Raw genomic sequence first — 25,020 nt, forward strand, 5'->3', positions numbered from 1 at the left:
TAAATAATAATAAAGATGAAACGCAAACAAAGTCGATTTTCTATTACAAACAAGACCTCTTGAAAATTTGATCTGTTACGGTATTGCTATCAGAAAAGTCGAACAAAGGTTGATGCCTGCCGTCAAATATCAATGTTTGTAGGCCGCCAGGAACCAAAGGGTGTTGTAATTGATGTCCTCAGATCTAATAAGTTATGCACTTACCATTATTATTTATTAAGTAACAAATTGACTCTTTTTGTGGCACATGTCCTTAGATCTGATGACATCGTCCCCGCTACCCTCCGGCCATCGACAGCCTAACTTCCCCTAAATTTGTAGGCAAAGTCAAGAATTACCGCTCGTTTTATATGAATCTTAAAAATTTATATTTTAGTCTTCTAGATAATAATTATTCTTTGGTAATATTTTCAATATATCATTCGCATACAAAAAAATATTGAACTAGACACTACTAGTGAAACTAGAACATTCTTAAATTCTTTTGTAACCGATCGAATGGGTTTTAGTTTTTATAGTATTTTCTCATATTTATTTATGATTACTGTAAATATGATCGTTAATATTAAAAATATTTTTGTATATCTGCACAACGCAGTTCGATATATTTTTTTTAAATATTCCTTATCTAATTTAAATGGTTTTTAAATAGTACCATTTTCAGGAAAAATATCAAAAAAGTTCCCTTGCTCAACTCGAAAGAATGACCATTTTCTCCATTTTTCAACGCCCTAAGTCTAACCGCCAAAGAATCCACCAATGTTGAATTGCACCACGCATTTCAGTTAAAAAAAACCTTATATTAGTTATCAGAGTTATGCCCTATTATCTTGAAGATTATCTTCTAATTTTCTAAAGCACGTATGTATGTGTATATAGAATTCAATAAATATTATACTTCAACTCCTAACACTCTATCTTTAACGTAATCATAGCGACTTGAAGAATCATTTTTACTATCCCCAATCTCACCGTTCTTGCCGACGTCCCTCTTCCTATTATCACTATTTGTACACTGATTTTTTTCCTCACTTAAGTGTTGTTGTGTGTCGTTTTCCGAATGGCACTCGTTGCTCGGCAAGAAAGGCACATTAGTGTTGACTCTAGTAAAGAAAGCCATCTTTTCCCTGTAAAGAAAGACCGAGACGGTTAGAAGTTTCATATATCCTAAAGGGAATAAAAAATGCTGTTTACCACTTCTGTTCTCAATGTATCCAAAATGCTCGCAAATCTCTATTACAACATATTCAGAAAAGTCTGTATTATTTGCAGATACGTTCTAATAAAAAGAAAATTAACAATTTTGACATTTTTGACTCACTAAATCACTAAATCAAAAATCTAGCTGTGCTTATAACATATGCACATTGGTTAAAGAGGATTTTTTGTTAATTGCCAGTGTTGCGAGAAACAACTACTGCAACAGCTAGGATCGTTCATCAGTTTTAACCCACCAGGCACAGATCGGTTTCGGGCTTATTAGTCCTCATCATGTCATAGGTGAGACAACCGAGGAACGATCCAGCCGTTATGCGGCCATATCCTCACGAAAAAGAGGTACATTGTACACGGAGCACAGTTAGGAGTCTGCACAACAGATGGAGCCATTTGGACTCCGCGTACAACGGTTAAAGAGGATGTTCCCAAAGTTGATGTTTTTTTTTACCAGGATGAGGAACTTGTAAAAAATATTTTTATTTGAATGAGCCATTTCTTTTTAATTTAAAATAAGCCTTTGACTACATTAAATACACTGAAAATCCTAAACTGTAATATTACAAAAAAAAATTGTGAGAATATTTCATTAGAAATTTGTTTTAGCGGGTTATTATCCCTTAAAAAATTTAAAGTCCCTATGCCAATGATTTTTGTGGACTTTCATAATTAGATATACAAAATTTAATTTCTAACAAAAAAATTGTATTTGTAGTTTTGTACAGTCTTTCCGATCTCAATTGAAGACCAAAGAGCTAGGAAGTATGTACCAGGTTTGGTCGCTATGCAGTAACTCGGCATTGAAATATTTGAAAAACTTGTTGCCATATTTATTTAGTCCATACCCATATACAGGTCTGGCCGAACTACACATGGAGGTGGCAGAAATGTATACGCCCAGTTGAAGAACGCGCGGGCGGGCAAATGGCGCACAAACACAGCCACACTTGGCGACTGGGCCATGATTTTCAGTTGTTGACAAATTGCCTAGCAGTGCGGTGCAGCAATGCGGAATTTGGTGTGATTCAGGAAATTTTAATTTATTATATGCACCTTCTATTAATCATTCATATTACAATTGCGAAAGAGAGAAATAAGAGGGATATTTTGTTTACTAATATTTTTACATGGCATTTTGGAGAGCTTTTGAAACAGAACAAAACGAAATACCGCCAGATAATATTGAATTAGTAGAATTGGTTGTAGATGAAACGGATTTAGAATATAAAAATAAAGATTTGCATGTTCAATGTCAGCTTCTCATTTTAAATATTTACGATTGTTTAAAAAAGGAAGAAAATGAAAAATCAGATGATGAAATTATGAATAAAATTCACATATTAACTAAAGTTTCAGTGTCCATAATTTTTTGTGTTATTAAACAAGGTAGATCATTGTGTAGAGGAAGCGACAACAAAAAATTTTAAATATCGATGACATGACGAGACGTAATTCGGCAGACAATTTACAATTTATATAAAGAAAATAAAATAGCAAGTTTAGAGATGATTAAAGATAAATTGTGTTCTTGCCGAGCAGTAATATATTTGAATGAAAATGTAAATGTTTTTTGATATGTCATAACCAAAATTTACTATAAATATAATAAAATTGTTTGAGAAAATAAATAATTAAAATGTGTTATTTTTTACCTTTAGCAGAAAACTTTTTTAGAGACGCCTATGAAACTCCAATTTTTTTTGCTAGGCGTTTTTATACATGTTCAACTGACTTCGGAAAGACTATAATAGTAGTAGTAGTAATTACTTTTGTATTTACTTTCAATTTATTGAACTATATCGGAGGATTATTTTAGATTAACAAAAAAAAATTACCCAAAACATTTTTAAAAAATTAAACAATTTTTCCTCGAAATACCAACCAAAATTGAGAGCGTTTATTTAATTTTCAAAAATATTCATACGCATCGAAATTCTAAGGTTCTTAGTGATGGTATCTCCCAGCATCTTTCTTTGCCAATACATGCCATGTCATACAAATTTATATTATCAACTCAGTAAATTTTTGCCCATAAGCCATTACCTCAAGTATTATTAACATATGTCAAACATTTTGAGATATGGAACCTTCATAAATGATTACAAGCTTCGTGACCGCCAATCTTAGACAACCAGCCATGGCTGGTACTGTCAACTAAATATCCCTAAATCTTAGCGTCACCAATATTAATTATTCGTTTACAATGAACAATGACGAACTGTTACATCTACGATTGAAATAATGCGACCGCCGATTGGTTGAATAAAATTTAAACCAATCACCAGCCGGTGAAGAAGAATGTTGTGTTTTAATGTAATCTTGATCTTATTGTTTTAATTTTACCGAAATTTTATTGCCAACGCGAAGAAAACAAAATTACTGAAACTTTACTATATTAAAAGTAAAAGAAATTATTTTGTTGGCAATTTGGGAATTATTTTCGTTCTCATGGCTAGGAAACATTCTCCAGAATACACAAACATTATCGGAGAATAAATAACAAGTTTTTCGAGCACAATCATACTTACTTAAACGAAATAATGTCAGGTTTCCCATTTCCTGCCTTGGATTTTCTTAATTTGTAGATCTCTTTGGAAACCTTCCTAAGCATTTTCTCCACTTTCCTTTCCTCCGGCGTTTTGACCGTCTTACAGTTCTCCGCTTGAGCTATCAAATTTTGGAATTGCTGGTCGTCTAATAGGTACGCCGCGAGTTCCGTATCGCCCTGTTCTTTGGCAGTCTCCAGTCTTTGTTTCAACTCTCTCAATCTTTGCAATTCCGAATTTAGCAACTCTAATCTGGTGTGCTGAGCTTGCAGATCTAATTCTAAGTCTATCGATGTCCTGGCCGTCGGGAATAAATGCGTCTGGGATTTGCTCGCGAGGTTCACCACCGAGCCAGACTGGCGTCTGAAACGTAGTGACCTCCTCTCGACGGCGTGACGTTCGAAGGGTTTACTGCCCCTTCTGTATAAGGGCATCGCACTGTCGCTGTCGCTTCTGTTTAGCTTGCATATGTACTTCGTTTTGGAGACGTGCGCGGTAGGCGAGAAAGTTTGGGATCTTTTAATGATACCCTGATGATCGTCCAGAGGGTTTGGAGCTTGTAACTTCATTTGTTTGGCATGCTCCGGGTAAAACGCGCATTCGGTGTTCGTTTGTTTATCGGAGAGGGAGAGCTCTTTGATGCATATCTCTGAAATAACGTCTAGTTTATCATTTGAGCTGTAGACGACGGTAATTCCCTGTTCTTCGCATTCCTCTGCCTCTTCCTCTGAATCCTCGCTGCTATACGCCTCCGTATTCTTTAAACAATTATACAATTCCTCGAAATTAAGGTTCGCCGGCGGTGAATATACGGTTTCCTGGTTTCTCGTTAACGTTGATGTTTGAGAAGATATAATTGTAGAGTCATCGGAACTCTCCTCTTTTCCCACTTGTTTGTATAAAATGTCACTTTCGCACTTCTCTCGGAGGGATAAATCGGACTCCTGTTTCGAATGTGCCGTGTTAAGTTGTACTTCTTCTTGTAGGCATAGAATATTGTACCATTTCTGCGAGAGACTGTGAATACTAAAGTCAGCCAAACTTACTTGTGTGCAACCCTAAAACAGAAGATTACATGAACATTTTTCTATAACCCAATTTTTAATTACACTTACCACACACTTTTCCCGCTGGTCTTCGCTTTTACACCAGACATTGACTTGTAACGTTTTCGTAAAGATTTTATTTGCAGGTACAGGAATAATAAAAATATCACCAAAAGTTGCCTTTTTAAAATCTTTTACCAATTTTGTACAGAACACAGAAGGAAATGCAGGATTTGCTGGCAATAATGCAGTTTTTATATATCTGAAAAGAAATACGGTATTAATCAAATAACGCTCAGGAACTAATTATTTGAAAAATATTCAAAAACTTTATCGATTCTTTATCTTTTTTTTTTCTCTAGAACAGTTTAATTTAAGATATATGGTACTTGAAACATAATAAGGGATTTCGTTGAGTTAGAAAGTTAAACCAAAAGTGGGAGTTTAAGTTTAAAAAAAAAATAGGTAGGACACTATCTTTTTTTGAGCCACCCTGTATATTTGAACATTAATTTGAAAATCAACAAGTAAAATTAAAGTAGACGGATCCGAGTATTTTTTGAAAGAAAAAAAATTTATATGTGCACTAGACGGCCAAAAAATCGACAATTTTTTTTTGAAAGATATATCGAGAATATCATTCAGAATAACGAGAAAAAAATATCGTGAGAGTTTGAGCTCTTAATAATAGTTTTAAGAGATCTATCATCGCTAGTTTTGATTTTTTATTCCTGATCCCATTTTTGCGTCGAAACTGCCAAACCATCGAGGTAAACAAATTTATCTACATATATTTTTGAAGGAAATTGAATGCCCTACAAAAAAGGTCATTCTGAAAATTTTCGGCAGACAAGCTGTTTCCATGTAATCGAACCTTGAAAATTGATGTTTTTTCGATTTGACTTTTTAACTTTGGAATTAATTTTGTAAATATCGAACAAAGTAACATCTGAAAAAGAACAATACAGATTTTTAAAGGAAATTTAATGCTCTATAAAAAGGTCTCTTAACATTTTTGCATACATTTCTCCTTCAAAAGTTATTCACGATTGAAGTTGAAGTAAAAATTAAATTTTTGTTTTTTTTTCACACCCAATTTTTTTCACTCAATAGAACAAATTGTTATTATACATCATCAACAATTATTATTCTATCAATATAATCACCAAAAATATCCAAAATTCATAATACATTCAAATTCATTCTCGCTCAATAACTATTTTTTCTACAAGAACATAGTTTTTCTGTTTCAAAATAATTTTAAAAATAACAATCATGTAGTTTTACTACTGAAGATTATTTATTAATAATATTATACTCATTAATATATATACAAATTCGCGTCTATCAATTTTCCTCCCTTACCCCTCTATTTGTTTCGCTTTTCCTCAACTTATTAAGCGCTATGACGGGTGAAAATGTGCCTCCTTCTCCTTAATAACCGCAACGTCTATTATGAATACCGACTGAGTGAAAATGACCTTGAATATGTTTATGAGCCATAATCTGATTTTTCTTTCATATAAATGTATACAATATTGTAAATAAATAATTCTCAATAGAAAAACCACATAATTGTTATTTTAAAAATTATTTTGAGACAGTAAAACTACGTTCTTGTAGAAAAAATAGCTATCGAGCAAGATATTGATAGAATAATAATTGTCGGTGACGTATAATATCAATTTGTTCCATTGAGTGAAAAAAATTGGGTCCAAAACGAAAAAAAACAAAAACTTAATTTTTACTTCAACTTCAATTGTGAATAATTTTTGAAGGAGTAAATTTATGTAAAAATGTTAAGAGACCTTTTTTGTAGAGCAGTAAATTTCCTTTGAAAATCTGTATTTTTCTTTTTCAGATATTAATTTGTTCATTATTTACAAAATTCCAAAGTTAAAAAGTCAAATCGAAAAAACATATTAATTTTCAAAGCTAGATTACATGGAAAAGGCTCGTCTGCCGAAAATTTTCCACCTGACTTTTTTTGTACAGCATTCAATTTCCTTCAAAAAAAAAATGTAGATAATTTTTTTTACCTCGATAGTTTGGCAATTTTGACGCAAAAATGGGATCAGGAAGAAAAAATCGAAACTAGCGATGATAGACCTCTTAAAACTAATATTAAGGGCTCAAACTCTCACGATATTGTTTTTCGTCATTCTGAATGATATTCTCGATATATCTTTCAAAAAAAAAATTGCCGATTTTTTTAGCCCAGTCTAAAGTGCACGTATTGTAGAAAAGTGTTACACCCCTCGATTTTTTTCTTAAAAAAAATCCCTAGCAGTATGTTTCTAAATTGTAAACAAAAAAAAAAATTATAAAATGTATAACATAGTTACTTACACATATGAATTTTCTGCAACAAGTAGCGCGCTTAAATTCCTTGCTTTCTCTATAGTTACATTGAGCACGTTTTCAGTCAGAACATATTTCAGTTTAATTTGTACTTGTGCTGTCTCCGAGTCCGAATCTGGAGAGAAAAGATTAGATAGCCTCTTTCTGTTCGAGGCCTCAAAAACGCCCGAGTCCCCAGCGACAGATTCGTCGCTGACGGCTGCCGAGATTGACCTCGTGTTCGTACCAGAGGAAGAAGTTCTCGACAGTGCCGTTCCTTGCAGCATCTCGTCGTGATCGATGGGCGGAGGAGTTTCCGATATAGGAGACAACGGAGGATCGCTGGCGCTTTCGTACGAATATCTACTCGGCCTTCCCAGACCGGACCCTTGCGACATATTACTGGCTTGCGCTTCGAACAGATCTGTCAAGGGAGACAAGCTTGGAATGGAGGTTCTCTGCGAGATGATATTGTGAACAGATTCGGTGCTTCCGCTATAAACAGAAAGGTTAGAAATTCTCGCATCTGCCAACCTATCTTCTATTTGTTTTTGATCAGACTGTAACATTCTATCTCTCTCTACTTGTTCGTATGTTGGAGGTGGTATCATACAGGGAAGATTTTCGTACATTGGGGAAACCGGTGGTGACACCGACGACAGAGAACTCCTTGGCGACAAAGAAGGTTGCGACCTGCCAGGAGACGGAATATGTGGAGTATTATCGTTGCTCTTCAACAATCTTTCGACCCTTCTGTGCAGATCAGCCATATCTATAGTTTTTTCCGCTGTTGGTACTCCACTGCACTGTGGTCCACCGTAAATGTCGGTAAAACTCAGTCCCGAACTCAACGATCCTTTGCTGCTAGTCGTGGATAAAGACCCGAGACTAGAACTGCTACTGACAGAGAGTGTGCTTGCAGATAACGTCTTTAACTGTGATTCCAACTGAGTCATTTGCCACAAAGCATCTTTTAACTGTTGAAGTAGCAGTTGCTTTTCTTCGTGTAACTTTAATCTGTCGGCGATGGCTCTATTCGACATTTCGAGAGCTTTGTTTAAGTCTTGTTCTAACCTCATGCATTCCATTTGTATGTCACTCATCTCCTCCTTTGACCTCATACGGGGTGTAATACTCCTTAATTCTCTCAGAAGTTGTTCTTTCTCTTGGAACAACAGAAGTCTATCTTTATCAGATTCTACTTGCCCGGGTTGCACCTTTTCTTCCAAATCAGCTAATTTTTGTTGAATGTGTTGAACTTTCTTCCTTGCTTCGTCATATTCCAACCTCATTTTAGCCATCTCCGCCAATTTAGTGCCTATGGGCACCAAATCACATGAGAGATCTGTCTGGGAAGCAGTACTCAACTTTTCTTGCGGTAGATTCAATGTTGAAACATCCGGTGAGCTTTCAGATAGCTGGAGCCTTGTCAAATCATCCTTTAGTTTCGCCAAAGATTGCATAAGTTCTGCCTTTTCCTTCTCTCCAGACGATAAAGACTTCTGTATATTCCTCAGTTCTGACATGATCGCCTGGGCTTCTGATATATTATAATACGTCTCTTCTTGCATACTCAATTTTTGCTCCACACTAAAATAAATTTAATAATAGTCATTATACACTTGTCTGACTTGTAGTAAAAGGAACTTACTTTGCTAACGTTTCAACCCCTCTCTCAGTGTAAGTCATTTCATTTCGTATTTGCTCCAGTTCTGATTTTAACCTGGAAACTCTATTCTTTGCCAAAGCTACATCAGACTTAAGAAGATCTGGGTCATACTTCGTACTAATACTACTACTTGAAGAACACACTGTAAAATAAATTTAAAATTATTTCCACGGTAAAATGAATAATCAAACACTTACAGCTGGTTCTGGATGTCGTGAGAGATGCTAAGGCATTATTCAAGTGGTTATACTCATCCTGGGCAAGTAATAATCTTTGAGATTTTATGTGATAAATATCTTTTTTTGCCTGTAATAAAAAAAAATGTAATAAACTAATAAAAAATTCAAAAACTGCTTTCCCAATTTCATATAGCTTTTAATGATGGATTTGCTGTATTAAAGGGAAATAATTAAAAAACGTATGTCAAGTGGAAATTATTTTTGCTGGGCGCCAAAAAGTCTAGACGATTTTAACCTGAAATCACAGCAGCTGCTCCGATTTCATATTATAATCTAAAGATCAGGAGCGAAAAGACTTGGATATAAACAACTGCTATATTTAATTTATTTTTCACACAAAAGTAGTTATCTATAATTTTATTTACTATGTTCCTATGATTACTACTTTTAATAACTATTATCTGTTTGTTTTTTTTTTAAGTATTTAATTTTAAAATATTAATTAAAGAGGATGGATACTTTTTATCACTTCTGTCATATATAAAGAGACAAAATAACTATTAGTAAATATTGGTAGGTATTCTGAACATTTCTGCATCGTAATGATTAATTAAATTTAAAATGGAAAGAGGAAGCCCTAGTATGCGCTTAATATAAACACTATTAACTCGAAGCTTGCAATTTGATATGATAAAACAGCAAAACACTGTTCTGGAATTGGTATGGTCACATTTCAAAGGCAATTCTAGACACACTGCATCTCATCAATGCATATCATCTACCCGTAATATTAATGAGTTTTTTAATATGCGGAAAGCAGCAAGTTTTATCAATATATATTCGCAAACAGCAATTAAAAAAAGTTGGTTGCATACCACTATGACGACAACTCGGATTAACAAAACAAAGCGTCTTAGCACATGGTTTCACGATAAATTTAATTTCGTTATAGCAAAGTTCAGAGAAATATGTAAATATAATTAATAGATTTAAAAAAACTTTAATCCCCTAGGTTTAAGGTAATAGACTTTTTAGTAGTGACGTCACATGCCAAATAATAGGCAACCCCATAGTGCACATTTGTCATGAGGAATTTCCCAATTTATTTATGTGCTTTGAATATAAGTGCCAATAAAATGTCTTTTTTGTCATGACCTTAAATAGCACGATAATCTGGCAATATTAGAAATATTTAAGAAGTTTCAAACCTCAAGTGACAAACTAATATAAGGATAGAATTTATATATCTTTTATAGAATAATATTGACTTTTATAGTAATTAATAAATTAAAAGAATATCCATGTTACTGAGCATGCGCATTAAAGATAATTTCATGTAAGCGAAGTAGCCTCGCAACAAGATATCATTCAAGAAAAGTTTGGTTATGGTTAAGAGTACATCTATAATAAACCACTTAAAGAAATAAACACTCGATAAACACACTGATACAACACAGCACCAAGAAAAACAATAAAAACACTTGGTAGAACTAGAAAATGCCCAAGATTAAACAAAAGAAGAGAAAATACGTTAATGATGACAGCCATAACATATCAATAAGATCTCACCTGCATATGAGGCTATTCTTCCGAGCATGCGCATCAGGAATATCACGACTATTGTTAAATTTTTACTTTATTTAAATTGAGAAACATTCTTTTATATCGTTTTTTGTAAGTTTTAAGCACATTAGTGCATCTATTTTAGCAAACACGCGTTGTTTGTTCTTAAATACTTCTAAATCCTTGTAAAAATAATTTAATTTGAAGTTGTGCATTTTTATAGTAGGTATGTATGCAAATAGTACACAAAGTAAACAAAAACAACTACATAATTACAAAAACAAAAATTATGTACAAAGAGAGAAATACGTTGTTTGCAAAATGACTGGAATTCGATGTAAGTATACGATAAAAATGTTATACGGAAACCGAAAACTGACCCAAATAAAATTAGCTTGTGAATATCAAAAATGTGTATAAAATATAAGATACTATTTGCAAAACTAGTATAAAATATGGGCAAATATTTATAAGTATAGAAAATAAATTTGTGAAAAACATCAATGACCCCCATTTTTAAAAAAAAATTGATTTGAGTAAAGTTGAAATCCAAAACAATAAATTAAAAATTTTAGTATCGATATCTATGACGCACGTTCTTTATCTCCAGACAATGCTCGTATTTATATGCTCATTTATCTTCTTCATATTAATCAACTACTATTCTTATAAATAACAGCGCCAGGAGAATGAATACAAAGAGGACAACGGGCTAGATCAGGCTTCCGACTTTTTTCTTCTTTTAGAACGTAAAAGTACAGGGGTAAACATTCTACCCCCTTATCTGTTGGTTTCCTAATTAGAAAAAAATATATATTTTGTATTGTAATTAGATTAAACAAATACGTATACAAAAAAGCGATAACCCCGCTAGTTTGGGATGACCCCGATTAAAATTTGGAAATTCATTTGTTTACCATTAAATTCGTAATATTCATTATTTATCTTGAAGGATTTCCAAGATATCTGGAAAAAAAAAACAACTTTCATAGGCTCACTTTAAGGGGCTACACCCCCTTCAAGAGGTATTTCTCCGCCTATGTTCGTATAAACTCTTTCTCTTATTTTCAGTCGTAGAACGCGCTGATAAAATACCGCGGGCCAATTTCGGAACACCCAATAGTCAATGATTTCTTCTCGTCCGGAATGACTAACTCGCAATTACTTTACATTTAAAAAATTTCACTTACAGGTATGTAACTACCGTGGCATGCCAGAGGGTACCTCTTCGAGTCGTTCAAAGCTCTATTTAAAGACCAGCCGATGAAATACGATGCCGGCATCGTCCGAAACGTCGGCCGTACGTGCAGCGAATAGACGTCTTGGTGCGGGGAAAAAAACGACGCAGGAAAGGTGTGCACATGACGAGCGGGAACGGGCACGTAGCACAAGGGCCACATCGTGACTGACAAAGTATTCCGACCGGTCCGAAATCGGCCTTGGATTGTCCTTCGCACCCTGCCAGGGCCACTATAATTTCCGCGTGGCGTGCATTCCACAGGTCATGCAGCCGTGCGGCCCCTGGCCCCAACAGTAGCGAGTTCACAGCATCACAGTCTGGAGCCTGCATTGTTTCGTCCCACGGACGTCCGCCCGGGGAGGCGAAAGGGGCGCGCCCGCCTACTTACGCTCGACGACCGTGGATGTTTTAAATCGCTTCTAGGGGGTGTCCCGGGCAGTGGCGGATACCAAAGATCGAAAGGGTGCAGAGTCTAATACCAACCTTAGAGGTAGAGGTAAACGCATAGCCACGAAAATACGCAAAATTTCTAAGTTAATAACTTTTCTTTTTAGAAATGCCAATTTAGGTATCCTTTACTGTATTTTATACGCTTGCAAGATACTCCAAATCGAAAACGCGCTTTTAAAAGTAACCGCCCTGTATATTGCGTATTAAGAGCTTCTCGACCTTCATTACTAGAAATTTTTTCTTTAAATCAACCGTTTTGGTTTAATAGATTAGAACTGGAACACCTTGTATACACAAAGTAAATGGTGTTTGCTTAAATAATAAAAACGTATCCACTTGCAATAAAAACACAAAGTTTTGAGCACCGATTAAAGCAAGTGAACTAGTCAGATGATGAGACTGAATTATATCTGTACGTCTCATGCTAGCGCGAGATGTAATGTTAAATAGTGAACTACTCAACTACGGTTACATAAACTTGATTCTCTTGCAATTTTAATTAGAGCACTTTTTATTTTTATCAGTCACTGATAGACCAGGGCGTATCTGTCTAAATATCCCACTCCTTGGATGTACGAGGGAGCAAGCTAATTTTTGATAGAATACCTTCAGTGCAACTCACATAATAAAAGTGTAGATCCCTAGATCTAGACGAGATCCGGAACATTTTCAAAATTGAAAAATGTTTAAAAAATTTAAAAAAATACCTATTTTATCTTAGTTTTTTTACTTATATCTTGGAATCTATGCATTTTGGAAGGATATTGAAGAGGAAAAAAGTTTTAGAATTGAATTTTGCACAATATACTGTAAGTTAAAAATGATTGTTGCACAGGCTCATATAAAGCATATAGATAATTGAATATTTTTTCACATAGAAATGACCACTCAACCTTTCAAATAGCTTTTGAAAAATTGAAATCGGTTGATTAGGACGGCCACAGTAAATTTTTAAAGTTAACACTCTTTTTTTTTATTTTTAAACAATTAGATTACATTTATCAATTTGCAATTTCGTTTTTTTCAAAAATTATAATTTTAAAGTACTCGGAAAGACGCTTCTTTAAAAGAAAAAGTTAAATTCCGTTTATTGGTTCTCGAGATATAAGCGTTCAAAGTTTATCGGTATTTACCGTTAATTTATAAACAATTTAGCAATCAAATTTGATCCAGTGGCTTCGTTTTTCCGAGTTATAAGCCGGAAAAAAAATTCGTATCCATAAGACATCGGCAACATAGATAAATCAGCGGAAAAGCTATCGCACGCACACGCGAAAAGTGACTCAAAACACGAAAAGTCGGGGGAGGGGGCCTTCGCTCCGAGACTGAATTCGGATGTTTAAAATGCGAAGGTACGAAAAAAATTGCATTATGTCGGCTTCTAATGGACCAATTTCGATCTTTTTTTAATCCGATGTCTCGCGAGCCAAGGAATATTCGAAATTTTTTCAAAATATTTTTCAAAACATTATTTTGCGAAAACTATCGAAACGATTTTAATGAAATTTAGTGTTTTTTTACCAAAATTAGAATGCCCTGAGAGCAATTAAAATATTTTTAAAAATTATCCGGAAAACTTGATTATTTTGTCTTTTTTTCACCAATTGTTATTCTGCAACATCGGTAATAAATTTAAACATTTTTAACTTCCAGTATATTGTGCAAAATTCAATTCTAAAATTTTTTTTCCATTTCAATATTCTTCCAAAACGCATAGGTTCCAAGATATAAGTAAAAAAACTCGATAAAATAGATATTTTTAAAAAATTTTTAAACATATTTGCAACTTTGAAAATGTTCCGGGCCTCGCCCAGATCTAGGGATCTACACATTCATTATGTGAGTTGTCCAGAAAAAATTTGCTTGCCCCCTCTCACATCCACCTCAAAACAGATCCGCCCTAGTCTATGACAAGTTTAAATAAATAAAACATTAAAATCAAAATAAATAAAACATTTTCTACAATATAAAAATTTTCACAGACGCCCATGGCTCGACCTCTTAGCTTAAATAGAACGCCAACCAAGTCCAAACATAAATAAAAGTTACGATTAAATCCAAAGAATTCATAATCATAAACTTGTAACAGCAGCGTATTACAAAGAAAATATAAATAACGAATGAGATAACTACATTTAATCCAAAAATACTGATCTCAAATGCACACGATTCTGTAACACAATATTTTTCTCCTTTAAAAACTGCCTTCCTCTTAAAAGTAAATAGATATTGTACAGATCCGTCGAAGGCACGGTGTGGAACGGAATGCAAAGAATTTTAATTTGGTGAATTATGGTCAGCGCTGCCACGTTCTATTGAGTATACATCGTTTTTTCTACAAATATTTTTAGAATATGGAAAAAATATTAAAATCGAAAATTCCTATTTACGATACAACAGTTTTATCGATCCAGTAAGCTTCGGACTATATCTATATCATTTTTTTAATATGCCTACATTTGGAGTCGTCTTAAAGTCAGCGATGCTGATAAATTGTGATCGAATGAGTAATACAGGATGAATACAAATCTATTGTTCTAAGGACAACGCTGTCTACAGCTGAATAATATCCTAACAATTTCGATTAGTTACGAAAAATAACATTTGATTATTATTAGTAAAAATATAAGAAAAAATCTGGAACTTAGATAAAAAATCATTTTGACAGGCCCCTAAATTGGTGTTTTCTTAAAGGTATTATATTTTAAATCGATTCTAGAAATGTGTTGAGCATAAAAAAAATTGAATGCATCAGACAGAGTTTTAGGCAATGTTTTCGTTTACTCAATTCAACTCAACTATTTGTCAGATAATGGCAATTTTGTTTATTGCTTTAACAAAGATAACATTATTTATTTTTTTAAATGGCATGATCCATCTGAAAATAACTGTAAATTGACACTTTTTCATTATTTTTACGTGATGCTAGAGACAGATCCAACAAACTTTATATCACTGTAATCATAAGCGTTGTATCCAAATAAGAAGGGTGTAAATAAAGACTCCTATCATATTTCCGAACAACAACAAAAAAATAGAATATTTACTTTTCTTTCCTATTCTAAAAAATTACCTTACCTCTAGCACGTCTTGAGCAGTTAGCAGGTATTCTCGTAACATAGCTTCTTGTATTGTGCGCCATTCTTGCCTTGGATCCTCTAGTTGTGTTGTTTCTGCAAGAATTAATTGAGGATCAACTAACGACCAACTAAACTGAATATTAATAGAAGACGATAATTTAACAGGTTTGGGAAATATTTGTTATAACAAGAATAAATTACGTATTTTGTGTCTCAAGGAAATAAAAATACCACGAGTCATAAAAAGGGGCCTCATGGTAAGTCGAAATAAGATTATCAGATAGATTCCATCGTATATTTTAATGAAGACATTTTTGAATGAGAACCAGTCGTGGTTTTGAAGAATAATAAATAATGCTATTTAAAATATTGGAATAGTAATGTATCTATTTATAATCAGTTACATAAAATGAATTTGTTGAATTAAAATTTCAGATTACTAGATTTGGAAGTGAATTCTTCATTTAGTGATAGAATAATAAACTAATTTAATACACTAATTTATTATTCACAAATCATTTGGGTTTAAACTATTCTAAACTTCGTGAACTTCTTTTAACCAAAACCAACTGTGCAACAAATAGAAAATTTTCTTGAATAATTTAAAAATTGTAATTTTTTTATTAAATAAAGTGAAAATAAAATTATAATTCTACTTTTCTAGTTCAAGTATCGCTCTTAAAAAAATTGCTAAGGTACAATTGGACCAATTTCACTTGAGACGGAGCAGCTAACCAATATGGGTTTCGCTCCCCATTGCACTACTTTGCCAGTGCGCATAATTAATTGCCCCATTTCACTACTACTTTGAGGAATTGCAATAAAGTAGGATAAACAAAAAAATTATTACTATTTTTACTCAGTTTCAAATGTACTATTACTAAAAATCACAAAATCATAAAACTGGTTTTCTATTTCGGTGTAGTTTTGTTTTGTCTCATAAATAGCTTTTTAAATGAACTTTCGGTATAATGAACTGCTATATTTAGTTCGCTTGAAACTAAAACTCGTTTAAGTTTTTTGTAATCCCCCATTTGGTTGGAATTTAAAAGTATGCAGAAAGCAGTTAACTTGGCATCGCATTATTTGAACTAGACATGGAAAAAATATTGATGACATTCTGCATCTCGACAATATGCAAATTATAAAGCCGCTGTCGACGACACATAGGCACTCCCTTCCTTTGTACATGGATATATGCTTAACTTTCCTCTGCTGAATTTAATAAAATCCTTATGCCGCGTAGAATACAGGAGTTGATTTTTCTAAGCCGTTGGATCCAGTTGTACAACCTGATTTGACCGCATTATATATAATTTGAGTTTGCTGTAACAGTAGCCCCTGTTTTGATTCTTTATTTTGCATTCAGCGCAGGACAGAAGTATTAAAATAAGAAAAAATATTTTTTGAGTATATTTTGTTATTCACTACTACCGAACACAACCGTTATTAAATAAACTACAACAGTTAAAGGCGATGCATACGCCTGGATTAGAATGTACATACAAATTCATGTTTTTGACCTTCGTTGAACACATGTAGGAATTTAAATTTAAATATTTTCAGTGAGGTGTTTTAATTGTGAAATATGCCATTGCTTAACGAAAATTTTTAAATTAGCACCTATCAGCAAATAATAATATTAAAGGATATGCCTTATTTGGAAGCAGAACAATAATTTTTCACCGTAATGGGGAAACATTCTTATTCGTATTTTATAATTATTTCAGTATTTTTCTATTTTTTACTCTGTTAGCTAATTCAAATAAATTCAGAAAACATATCCCCTCAAATGAAGTGTTCTTTGATACCAAAAAACTTGGTATCTAACCTCACCGATAATAATAAGTAGCCGTTTCCTGCAATATCAAAAGTTACGAACCTTATCTGTGAGGTTAGATATCTCTAGCATACCTAGGTTTTTGGTATCAATGAACTCTGTTTGACTTCATTTGTTCATGCGAAAGGAAAAATAGAAAAGTAGCTGATACTTATTAAAGTGAAATATTACTTAATTTCAATTATTATCTTACATTACTATTAAATGTCATGTCTGGTAAATTATGTTTAATTAATTTAATTAGTCATTTAATTGCATAATTGAAGACCTCCCTGGAATAACGTTGTGAGCAACAACTACTTAAGAGTTTTTGTTTTTAATAGTGGCAATATGTTTAAGTTCAACACGCGTTTAGTAAATTTTAAACTGATACTTGATACAATACCTAGATTACATTCATAAGAATTTCCAGTTTTATTACGTGTAAAGAATTACAACACGGAAAATCGTTGTAACTGAGTCACAACAATTTTCTGCAAATTATTAAGAAACTTATATCACCAATTGTCAATAATAAATCATTTCAAATTCGCCAGCTGGTAAAATCCTTTTTGCGTTGTTTAAGAAAATATGTTCCAATTTAATACTTTTAGGTTCGGCAATTTTTGTCTCTAACTACGAAATCATGCGTGTGTACCCCTAATTTATTAATGTGCTACAACAAAACCGACGATTTTAGTTACAATATTATTGACGGAAAACCTTCCACTAGGGGACGTGATACTTACGGTTTACGTGATTAATATAGTAGGGGCCTATTTGAGCATCAAATGCCTCTTCCCACCCTAAGGGCAACTCATCTCCTATGCAATCAGCAAATGTCTGTGGTTTGGTATATCTGAAACAAAATTAAATAAACGATAATAAACACCACAATATTTACCTATTTGTAAAAAATAATAACTGTTTGTAAAATAGTTAACATGTACATATTTCGTTTTGTCAAAAAATGAGGAATACTACTAAATTTTAATATTATTTTGAGAAATTCCAGTAAAACATGGTAACACTTATTTTATACGTATATATTTAACATTTAACGTTCTAATAGACCTTTTTAGTAGTAACGTCACATACGCCAAATAATAGGCAACCCCACAGTACACATTGTCATGAAGTATTTTTCGATTTTCGACCTTATGTACTGAGCATGCGCATTAAATATAATTTCATGTAAGCGAAGTAGCCTCGATACAGAGTATCATTCAAGAAAAATTTGGTTCTGGTTAAGAGTACGTCTATAATAAACCACTTGAAGAAATAAACACTCGATAAACATACTGACACAGTACAGCGCCAAGAAAAACAATAAAAATACTTAGTAGAACTAGAAATTGCCAAGATTAAACAAAAGAAGGGAAAATAGGCTATTGATGACAGCGATGGTATATCAACAAGGTCCCACCTGTGTATGAGGCTATTCTTCCCGAACATGCGCATTAGGAATAACACGACTAATGTTAAATTTTTACTTTATTTAAATTTAGGAATATCCTTTTATATCGTTTTTTTGTAAGTTTTAAGCACATTAGTGTACTACTATTTTAAAAACACGTGTCGGTTGTTAAATACTTCACAATCCTCGTAAAAATAAATTAATTTGAAGTATTTTAAATTGTACGCAAGAGTCAGATTCGGTCTGTACAATTTCAACTATGACAATTTGTTGCGGGTTGCCTAAATATGTGACATCACACTAAAAGAGTATATTGCAAATATTTGTAAGGGTGTTTTCTAAATCCATGCCATAACTTGGGATTGTCGTTCTTCGACTCATTTTAGATCTTTTTTTTTTTGGAATTCCACCATACCAATTCTTAACCCAAATGTGCTATAGCTACTAACTTGATCCCCAATTTGGCAAAACGAGAGAAAATTCCATTTCATTGACTAATTCGATGTTTTCGGTCGTTTTATTAAACAAGTCAGCAGAAATTAGTCGAATACCAACGGAAAAGAAGGGTGGGGCTAAATGTATTGCTACACAACAAGGCAGTATTGCTGCTAAGATTCCAGGTAAAAGCATTAATCATTTTCCTTTTTTACGGATGAAGTGGCTAGAAAATAAATAATTTAATACTTATTCAGTTATCTTTGAATACATTGAAGAAAAACAACAAAATAACTACTTAAACCTCATTAATAATCTATTGCTGAAAAAATCTTTTTACAGTTACAATTTCCTCATACGCAAGAAATTTTTTTGTAATGACGGTAACGGCATACTGAGCATACCATTGATCGTTGATTTGTTAGTGTCAACAACATTTGTAACATCCCCAAATGATTCATTCGTTCCAAGTACATACTTCATAATATCACCGCATTCCACAAATAAGATAAAAGATCTAATATATCGCAACTACAGCTCTTTCTATTTTTCCTCATTTATAAGTATTTCTATCTACCACTTAAATCGCATAAAAAGTGAAAATGAAGAAACTACCTAAATCAATTCAGAAAACCCTAAAATACAAAAAATTCATCAAAATGATATAATTACGAAAATACATATAATTATTGTAATATACGTAATGTAATGAACAATAATGCAAGTAGTTAACTGAAATTATGAACTGTTGTAAAAATTCAGATATTTAAATATTTTTTATAACCTTCAAAAAACGAAAATTAGTTATTCGTATAGCTCATTCCTTATCTCGGACACTGTTTTGATCATACTTCCTCTATTATTTCTTCAAATCCACTTTACTTTACTTTACTTTTACTTTATAAGTATGACTAAAAAATCCTCTCTCATTTGAAAATATTTCAGAAAATACCTATAATACCCTATTATAGGCATTAAAATAATTTTAATAAATCTTACAAAAATTGTATGCAATATGTGGTTAAGGTTGTACATACATGTGTGCAAAAACTTATCACGTGACGAAAAAATGCTAGATTCAAATGTAATTTGGTTGTCTTTCAAGAAACTATAAAATTAACAAATATTTTATAATTTTCCGCAGGAAATTCATTTTTCTATATAAAAAAAGAAAACAATCTAAAACCGCATTCCAGAGATATAGATACCACTTTTTTCAGGATAGTAGTGATATATTTATTGGATCTATGTGTAATAGTACGGGAGATGTGACCAAAAGAATGTGCAACGCCATACGCCCAATATCATTGTATCTGTAAAGCTCTACTATAATATACAAACCATATTACTCTAGTGTGGAGATATCGGATTTAATAATTATAAATTCAGTAGTTTTTAAAAATTTCAAAGAAGGGAGTTCTGGTGAAAATAGCAGCAGTTCTAAATTAATTCAATTTTATATCTCCACAACTAGAGCAGATAGAGCGGAATCCCGAGATTCTGGACTTTTTGTAGAGAACTGATCCCAAAATCCCGAAATAAAAGTATTTGCAGGAGTCTCTTTTATTTATTGCGTCAAACCAAGTGGTAAAAGTTCCCAAAGCAAAGATTTTTTCAGCGGAATCCATTGCAACTACAATAGAATCATGTTTAAGTGACAGTGGCGACAACACTTGGACGTGTTTATGATAAGAGTATTCTTTAGTACAGTATAATTACCGGATCACAATTTTTTATCTTGAAATCCCAGGCTTAATATTTGATCTCGAAAGTTGGATTTTCTAATCAATTTTTTAACACAATACGTTTATGGAAAATTTTTTTGACCTTATCTTCAGTATTATTAGATATGGATATAAGGTTTAGTAGACCTATATCACAGCAATCCTGAGAAGCCATTCTAATAACATCTGTATACAGCGTGTTTCATAATGCTACTCTGAAATGTAATGTTGACTTTTTTTATAAAAGAAATTCGTGAAAAATTCATCAATAGGTAAATCATATTTTTATGTTCGTAGACAACGAAATACAGTCGAATCTATTATATATATACAATTATTGTACATTACATTTGAGATTATTTAATCAAATAACCACTTTTGTGATGAAATAAAAAAACTGAAATGAAATTTAAAAATTCACGTTTATTTTTTGGGACAAAATGAAATAAAATATTATAAATTGGAGAAGCTCGTTTTCTAACGATGTCCAAAATATACACATTAGCATTAGAAAAATTAGATCTTTTTCAATAAGAGACAATTAGGCAGATCTCAAATTCCAGTTTACCTTTTAATATACCTATACTTAAATAATCACTTTTTCTGAATTAGCTTAATGAAGGCGACGCCACTTTTAACGTAATTTATTTCCTAGAATATATATAATATATATCCTAATGCGCGAAATTTTCAAAGTGGTACTTCACTATTTCACTAATTAGGTAATTTTATTAAAAAATGATAATAAACAAACTGATAATATATTAAAAACAAAGATAAGGATAACGGTATGATTATCAGACATAATCCAAAGGATTAAATAATCCTTTATACTTTGACCTATGACACTACCAAGGAAGGGGAGACCCTCGGGGAGACCGCATGAGGCATTTGGTGTACAAGCTGGAGTAATATTTAAATAACACTCAGTATTATTACATTATCCAGTTGTTGCACAAATAATAACGGATGCCTGTTCTCACATTTAATATTGAGTTAATTATTGAGAATTGTCGGTTTAAATTTCAGTGGGGTCTATTAAATGTAAAAAATCAGTTCCTATGGGGATAATACTAAACTAAACACTTTTAAAACAAAATTAGGTACCTATTTTAATAGTTAGTTATAGCTTGTTTATCTTATACTTCTATAATTTATTATTATCAATTATTATGATAATGTCATTTTTTTCTGACTAAAATGACTAGTTATAAACGATTACATTCATTCATATTTTTTAAACGTCAAATAACTAAAATATTCAAAGAAATATTTAAAAATACAAATTCCACAATTAGTGGCGTCGCCAACTATTTCAGTCATTTACAATGTCACTAATCGAAAACGGCGGTCGAAACTTCGACAAAAACATTATCTGGATGCCAATTGGCTAGAAATAATCGGAAATATTTAAATTTATTCTGGAGCTGTACATACGTTATAAATGGTCTATTACACAATTCAGAAAAAATAGGTACTTTGGTAGAAATAAACAGACACCTAAATTTCTGAACATGTAACTCATAATAGGTACAACAGTTAATTTCATAATTATAAAGTAATAAAATCTCAATTAGAAATTATTCTAACTTGATAAACGGGTACATAAAAAAGAAAATGAAAGGTAGGTAACAAATATATTAATTGACATTTTAAATGGTTAACTCTAAGTTTGAATGCTAGACAGCATGAAAATTGTAGGTACCTAACAATTTTTTAAGTTTGATATGGAAATGCGGGGAAATTATTCAAACTACAAATTAGAAAAGGAAATTGAAGCCTGACAAACCACATAAAAATGCATTTACTGTTATATACAAATGTTATTAGAACTTATTATTGGTCCAAATGCGTAGGCTTACTATCCACTTCATAAGGATTAATATATTATTGCAAAATATGATCTTGAAAAGGAGAGATAGAACGGTAACGTATGTAATGGGACTTTCTTGCATTACGACAAATGTTAAAGATAGATTTACCTAAAAGTGAGAGAATTAAAGTAATAAAATTATTTAGTTGATAAAACATTATAAAATCTGTATTTATGGAATGTCCAGCATTAAATAACAATGAATTTTTTAAGTAAAAATAATAGGTCTATTTTTAATTATACAGTTTAAATGTCACTATATTAACCAAGGTTAACATACCATTTTTTATTAAAATAGGTATGCATTCCGTTTCTCACGAAGTCTACCAGTAACAAATCGAGAATAGACTGCGAAATATTTAAAAAATTGAACATTTTTATCATGTTTCGAAAAAAGTATGGAAACCGTACTTATATTAAATAAGATCCTTATGCATATGTATATCCTAATCCTTTATAATCAGTATTCATATGTGGCACATATAGAAATATGTATTTTTTTAAATTATGTAATAAATCAGCTTAGTATTTATTCAGTTACAGTTTAATCACCTCTCTTGCCTACCTACTTCATTAGGTATCAGTAACTTTTAACAGTTACCTGTTCATAATTATGATTAGGTATTATTCTAACTGCAACTATATCTAATGTCTAACACCTATGTACAAGCTACAAAAATAATAAAAATGATAAAAAATTCAATTTAGGCGTTAAGAAAACTCCAGTAAGATACTTGTATTGCATTTAATTCACTGACGCAAAACGTATTCGCGGAAAGATTGTAAATATTTTTAGACACAACAATCTACTATTTATTCTACATTTACGCATATTTTCCTAACGAGGGCAGCACATTCACATAAATATGTTTTTTAAATGTGAAATTCCTAGCGAGCATATTTAAATCGACGTTCAATTTTCAATTCACTGTTATTTTTTCGTCACTAGTAGAATCACGTGTTAAGGGTGCGTACATTACTCTCTCTACAGAAAATTTGACAGCTTACCGAAAAAAAATAACAAATAAAACTAAAGATATGCTATTAAATTCCTCAAGTTAAATGAAAATATATGTACCAGAAAAGGAATGTATATCTACTATCCAGTTTTAATCTTTCGTATCATTAAAATGAATTTAAAATGTTAATGGGGGTTGTTAAAGTCCTAAAAATTATTACATCAAAAATATATGGCTGCTATATGACGCCACATTAGGATTTAATTAAAAATACACTTTTTTTACTTTTTATTGCAAACACGCATAGTTAAAAGAAGGTATGTGCTCAAACATACCTGTCTCTCGGATCTATCCACGTAGTTTTTTTAGAGATGTGGTCTATAAAATATATTTTCCCATCTTTGTCCCGTCCGAAATCCCATCCTTCAGGCAAGGGTATTTCACCATTCCGTTTTCGAGGCATTATTTCACTATTTAATCCATTAATGCACAGTAACTGACACACACAACACTACACGGCCATGTTGAATACCACATTATCAAGAGCGGTCTCAAGGATGACGTCACTAAGTTCCACCAATCCGCTGCGTTTAACCTCGAAAGAGGAATGCGACTAGCGTACTAACTTGGCGTACTAAACATATAAATTATAACATCATCGACCACGAACTAAGTGCAAATGCTTGAATTGGATAGCATCTTACGAATGCTTAGCCAAGTAGGTATCCCCAAGACGTGTGACCACGAAACAATACTGCTTGCTTATATCAAACTATCAGTCATGTCACAATCTACTAGGTATGCAAAATTAATTTTGCGGGTAGGTATTTCTTGTACAGCCGGAACGGAAGATTTCACTTTGCGTAGAAGAATTTAACATTTTTAATAGAGCCGCATACCTATTTAGGTGTAATATCTAGTTAATTTGGAAAAATGGGTGTAGAGGTACTCAGAAACTCGTCTATAGATACAAAATATTTAAGTTTTTGAAAATTATTTTTTCTGTACCGAAATTATTAAAATTAACATTGTACACAATGCCTGGTAGGTATATGTTTAAAAGTCATACCCAAAATAAAATGGAAAACTATAATTTTTCTTTTCAATTGAATATTTTTACTAGTGCGAGTTTTTTTAAACTGGAAAAAAGAAAAATTGAAAATGCATTAGGTAGATAGGTATATATTGAATTTTTTTGTTATAACTTTTAAGTCTGTATAATTTATGTTAATATTTTTAATTTCTTATGTTTGTAACAACGCAAAACTTGGATATTTATGTTATTATGTTATTAGGTAGACCATATCATTTATCAACTTAATAAATATATGTGTATACTTATGCTTACCAAATATTTAATTGTACTTATTGTTAGATATTTAGTTGCTTCATATTTGAACAAATAATGCTTCACGAAAATTTCGTATGAACTCAAGAAAATAAAAAACTTTTTGAATGTTGTATT

At 32.1% G+C, this 25,020-nt stretch overlaps 1 protein-coding gene across 1 annotated transcript; it reads right to left on the reverse strand.

Moving 5' to 3' along the window:
* Positions 1-604: 604 nt before the first annotated feature.
* On the reverse strand, positions 605-24,207 carry LOC108906489 (protein kibra). The gene is made up of 9 exons (XM_018709764.1): positions 23,891-24,207; positions 17,897-18,006; positions 15,327-15,421; positions 9,014-9,122; positions 8,799-8,958; positions 7,157-8,737; positions 4,877-5,069; positions 3,744-4,819; positions 605-1,127 (listed from the first exon to the last, which is right to left on the reverse strand). The coding sequence occupies exons 1-9, from the start codon at positions 24,016-24,018 to the stop codon at positions 893-895; spliced, it is 3,687 nt and encodes a 1,228-aa protein (XP_018565280.1). The 5' UTR covers positions 24,019-24,207; the 3' UTR covers positions 605-892.
* Between the last annotated feature and the right edge of the window lie 813 nt (positions 24,208-25,020).

This window comes from Anoplophora glabripennis, unplaced genomic scaffold (genome assembly GCF_000390285.2).
Source record: "Anoplophora glabripennis isolate ALB-LARVAE unplaced genomic scaffold, Agla_2.0 scaffold47, whole genome shotgun sequence".
In the NCBI taxonomy this organism is placed as follows: Eukaryota; Metazoa; Arthropoda; class Insecta; order Coleoptera; family Cerambycidae; genus Anoplophora; species Anoplophora glabripennis.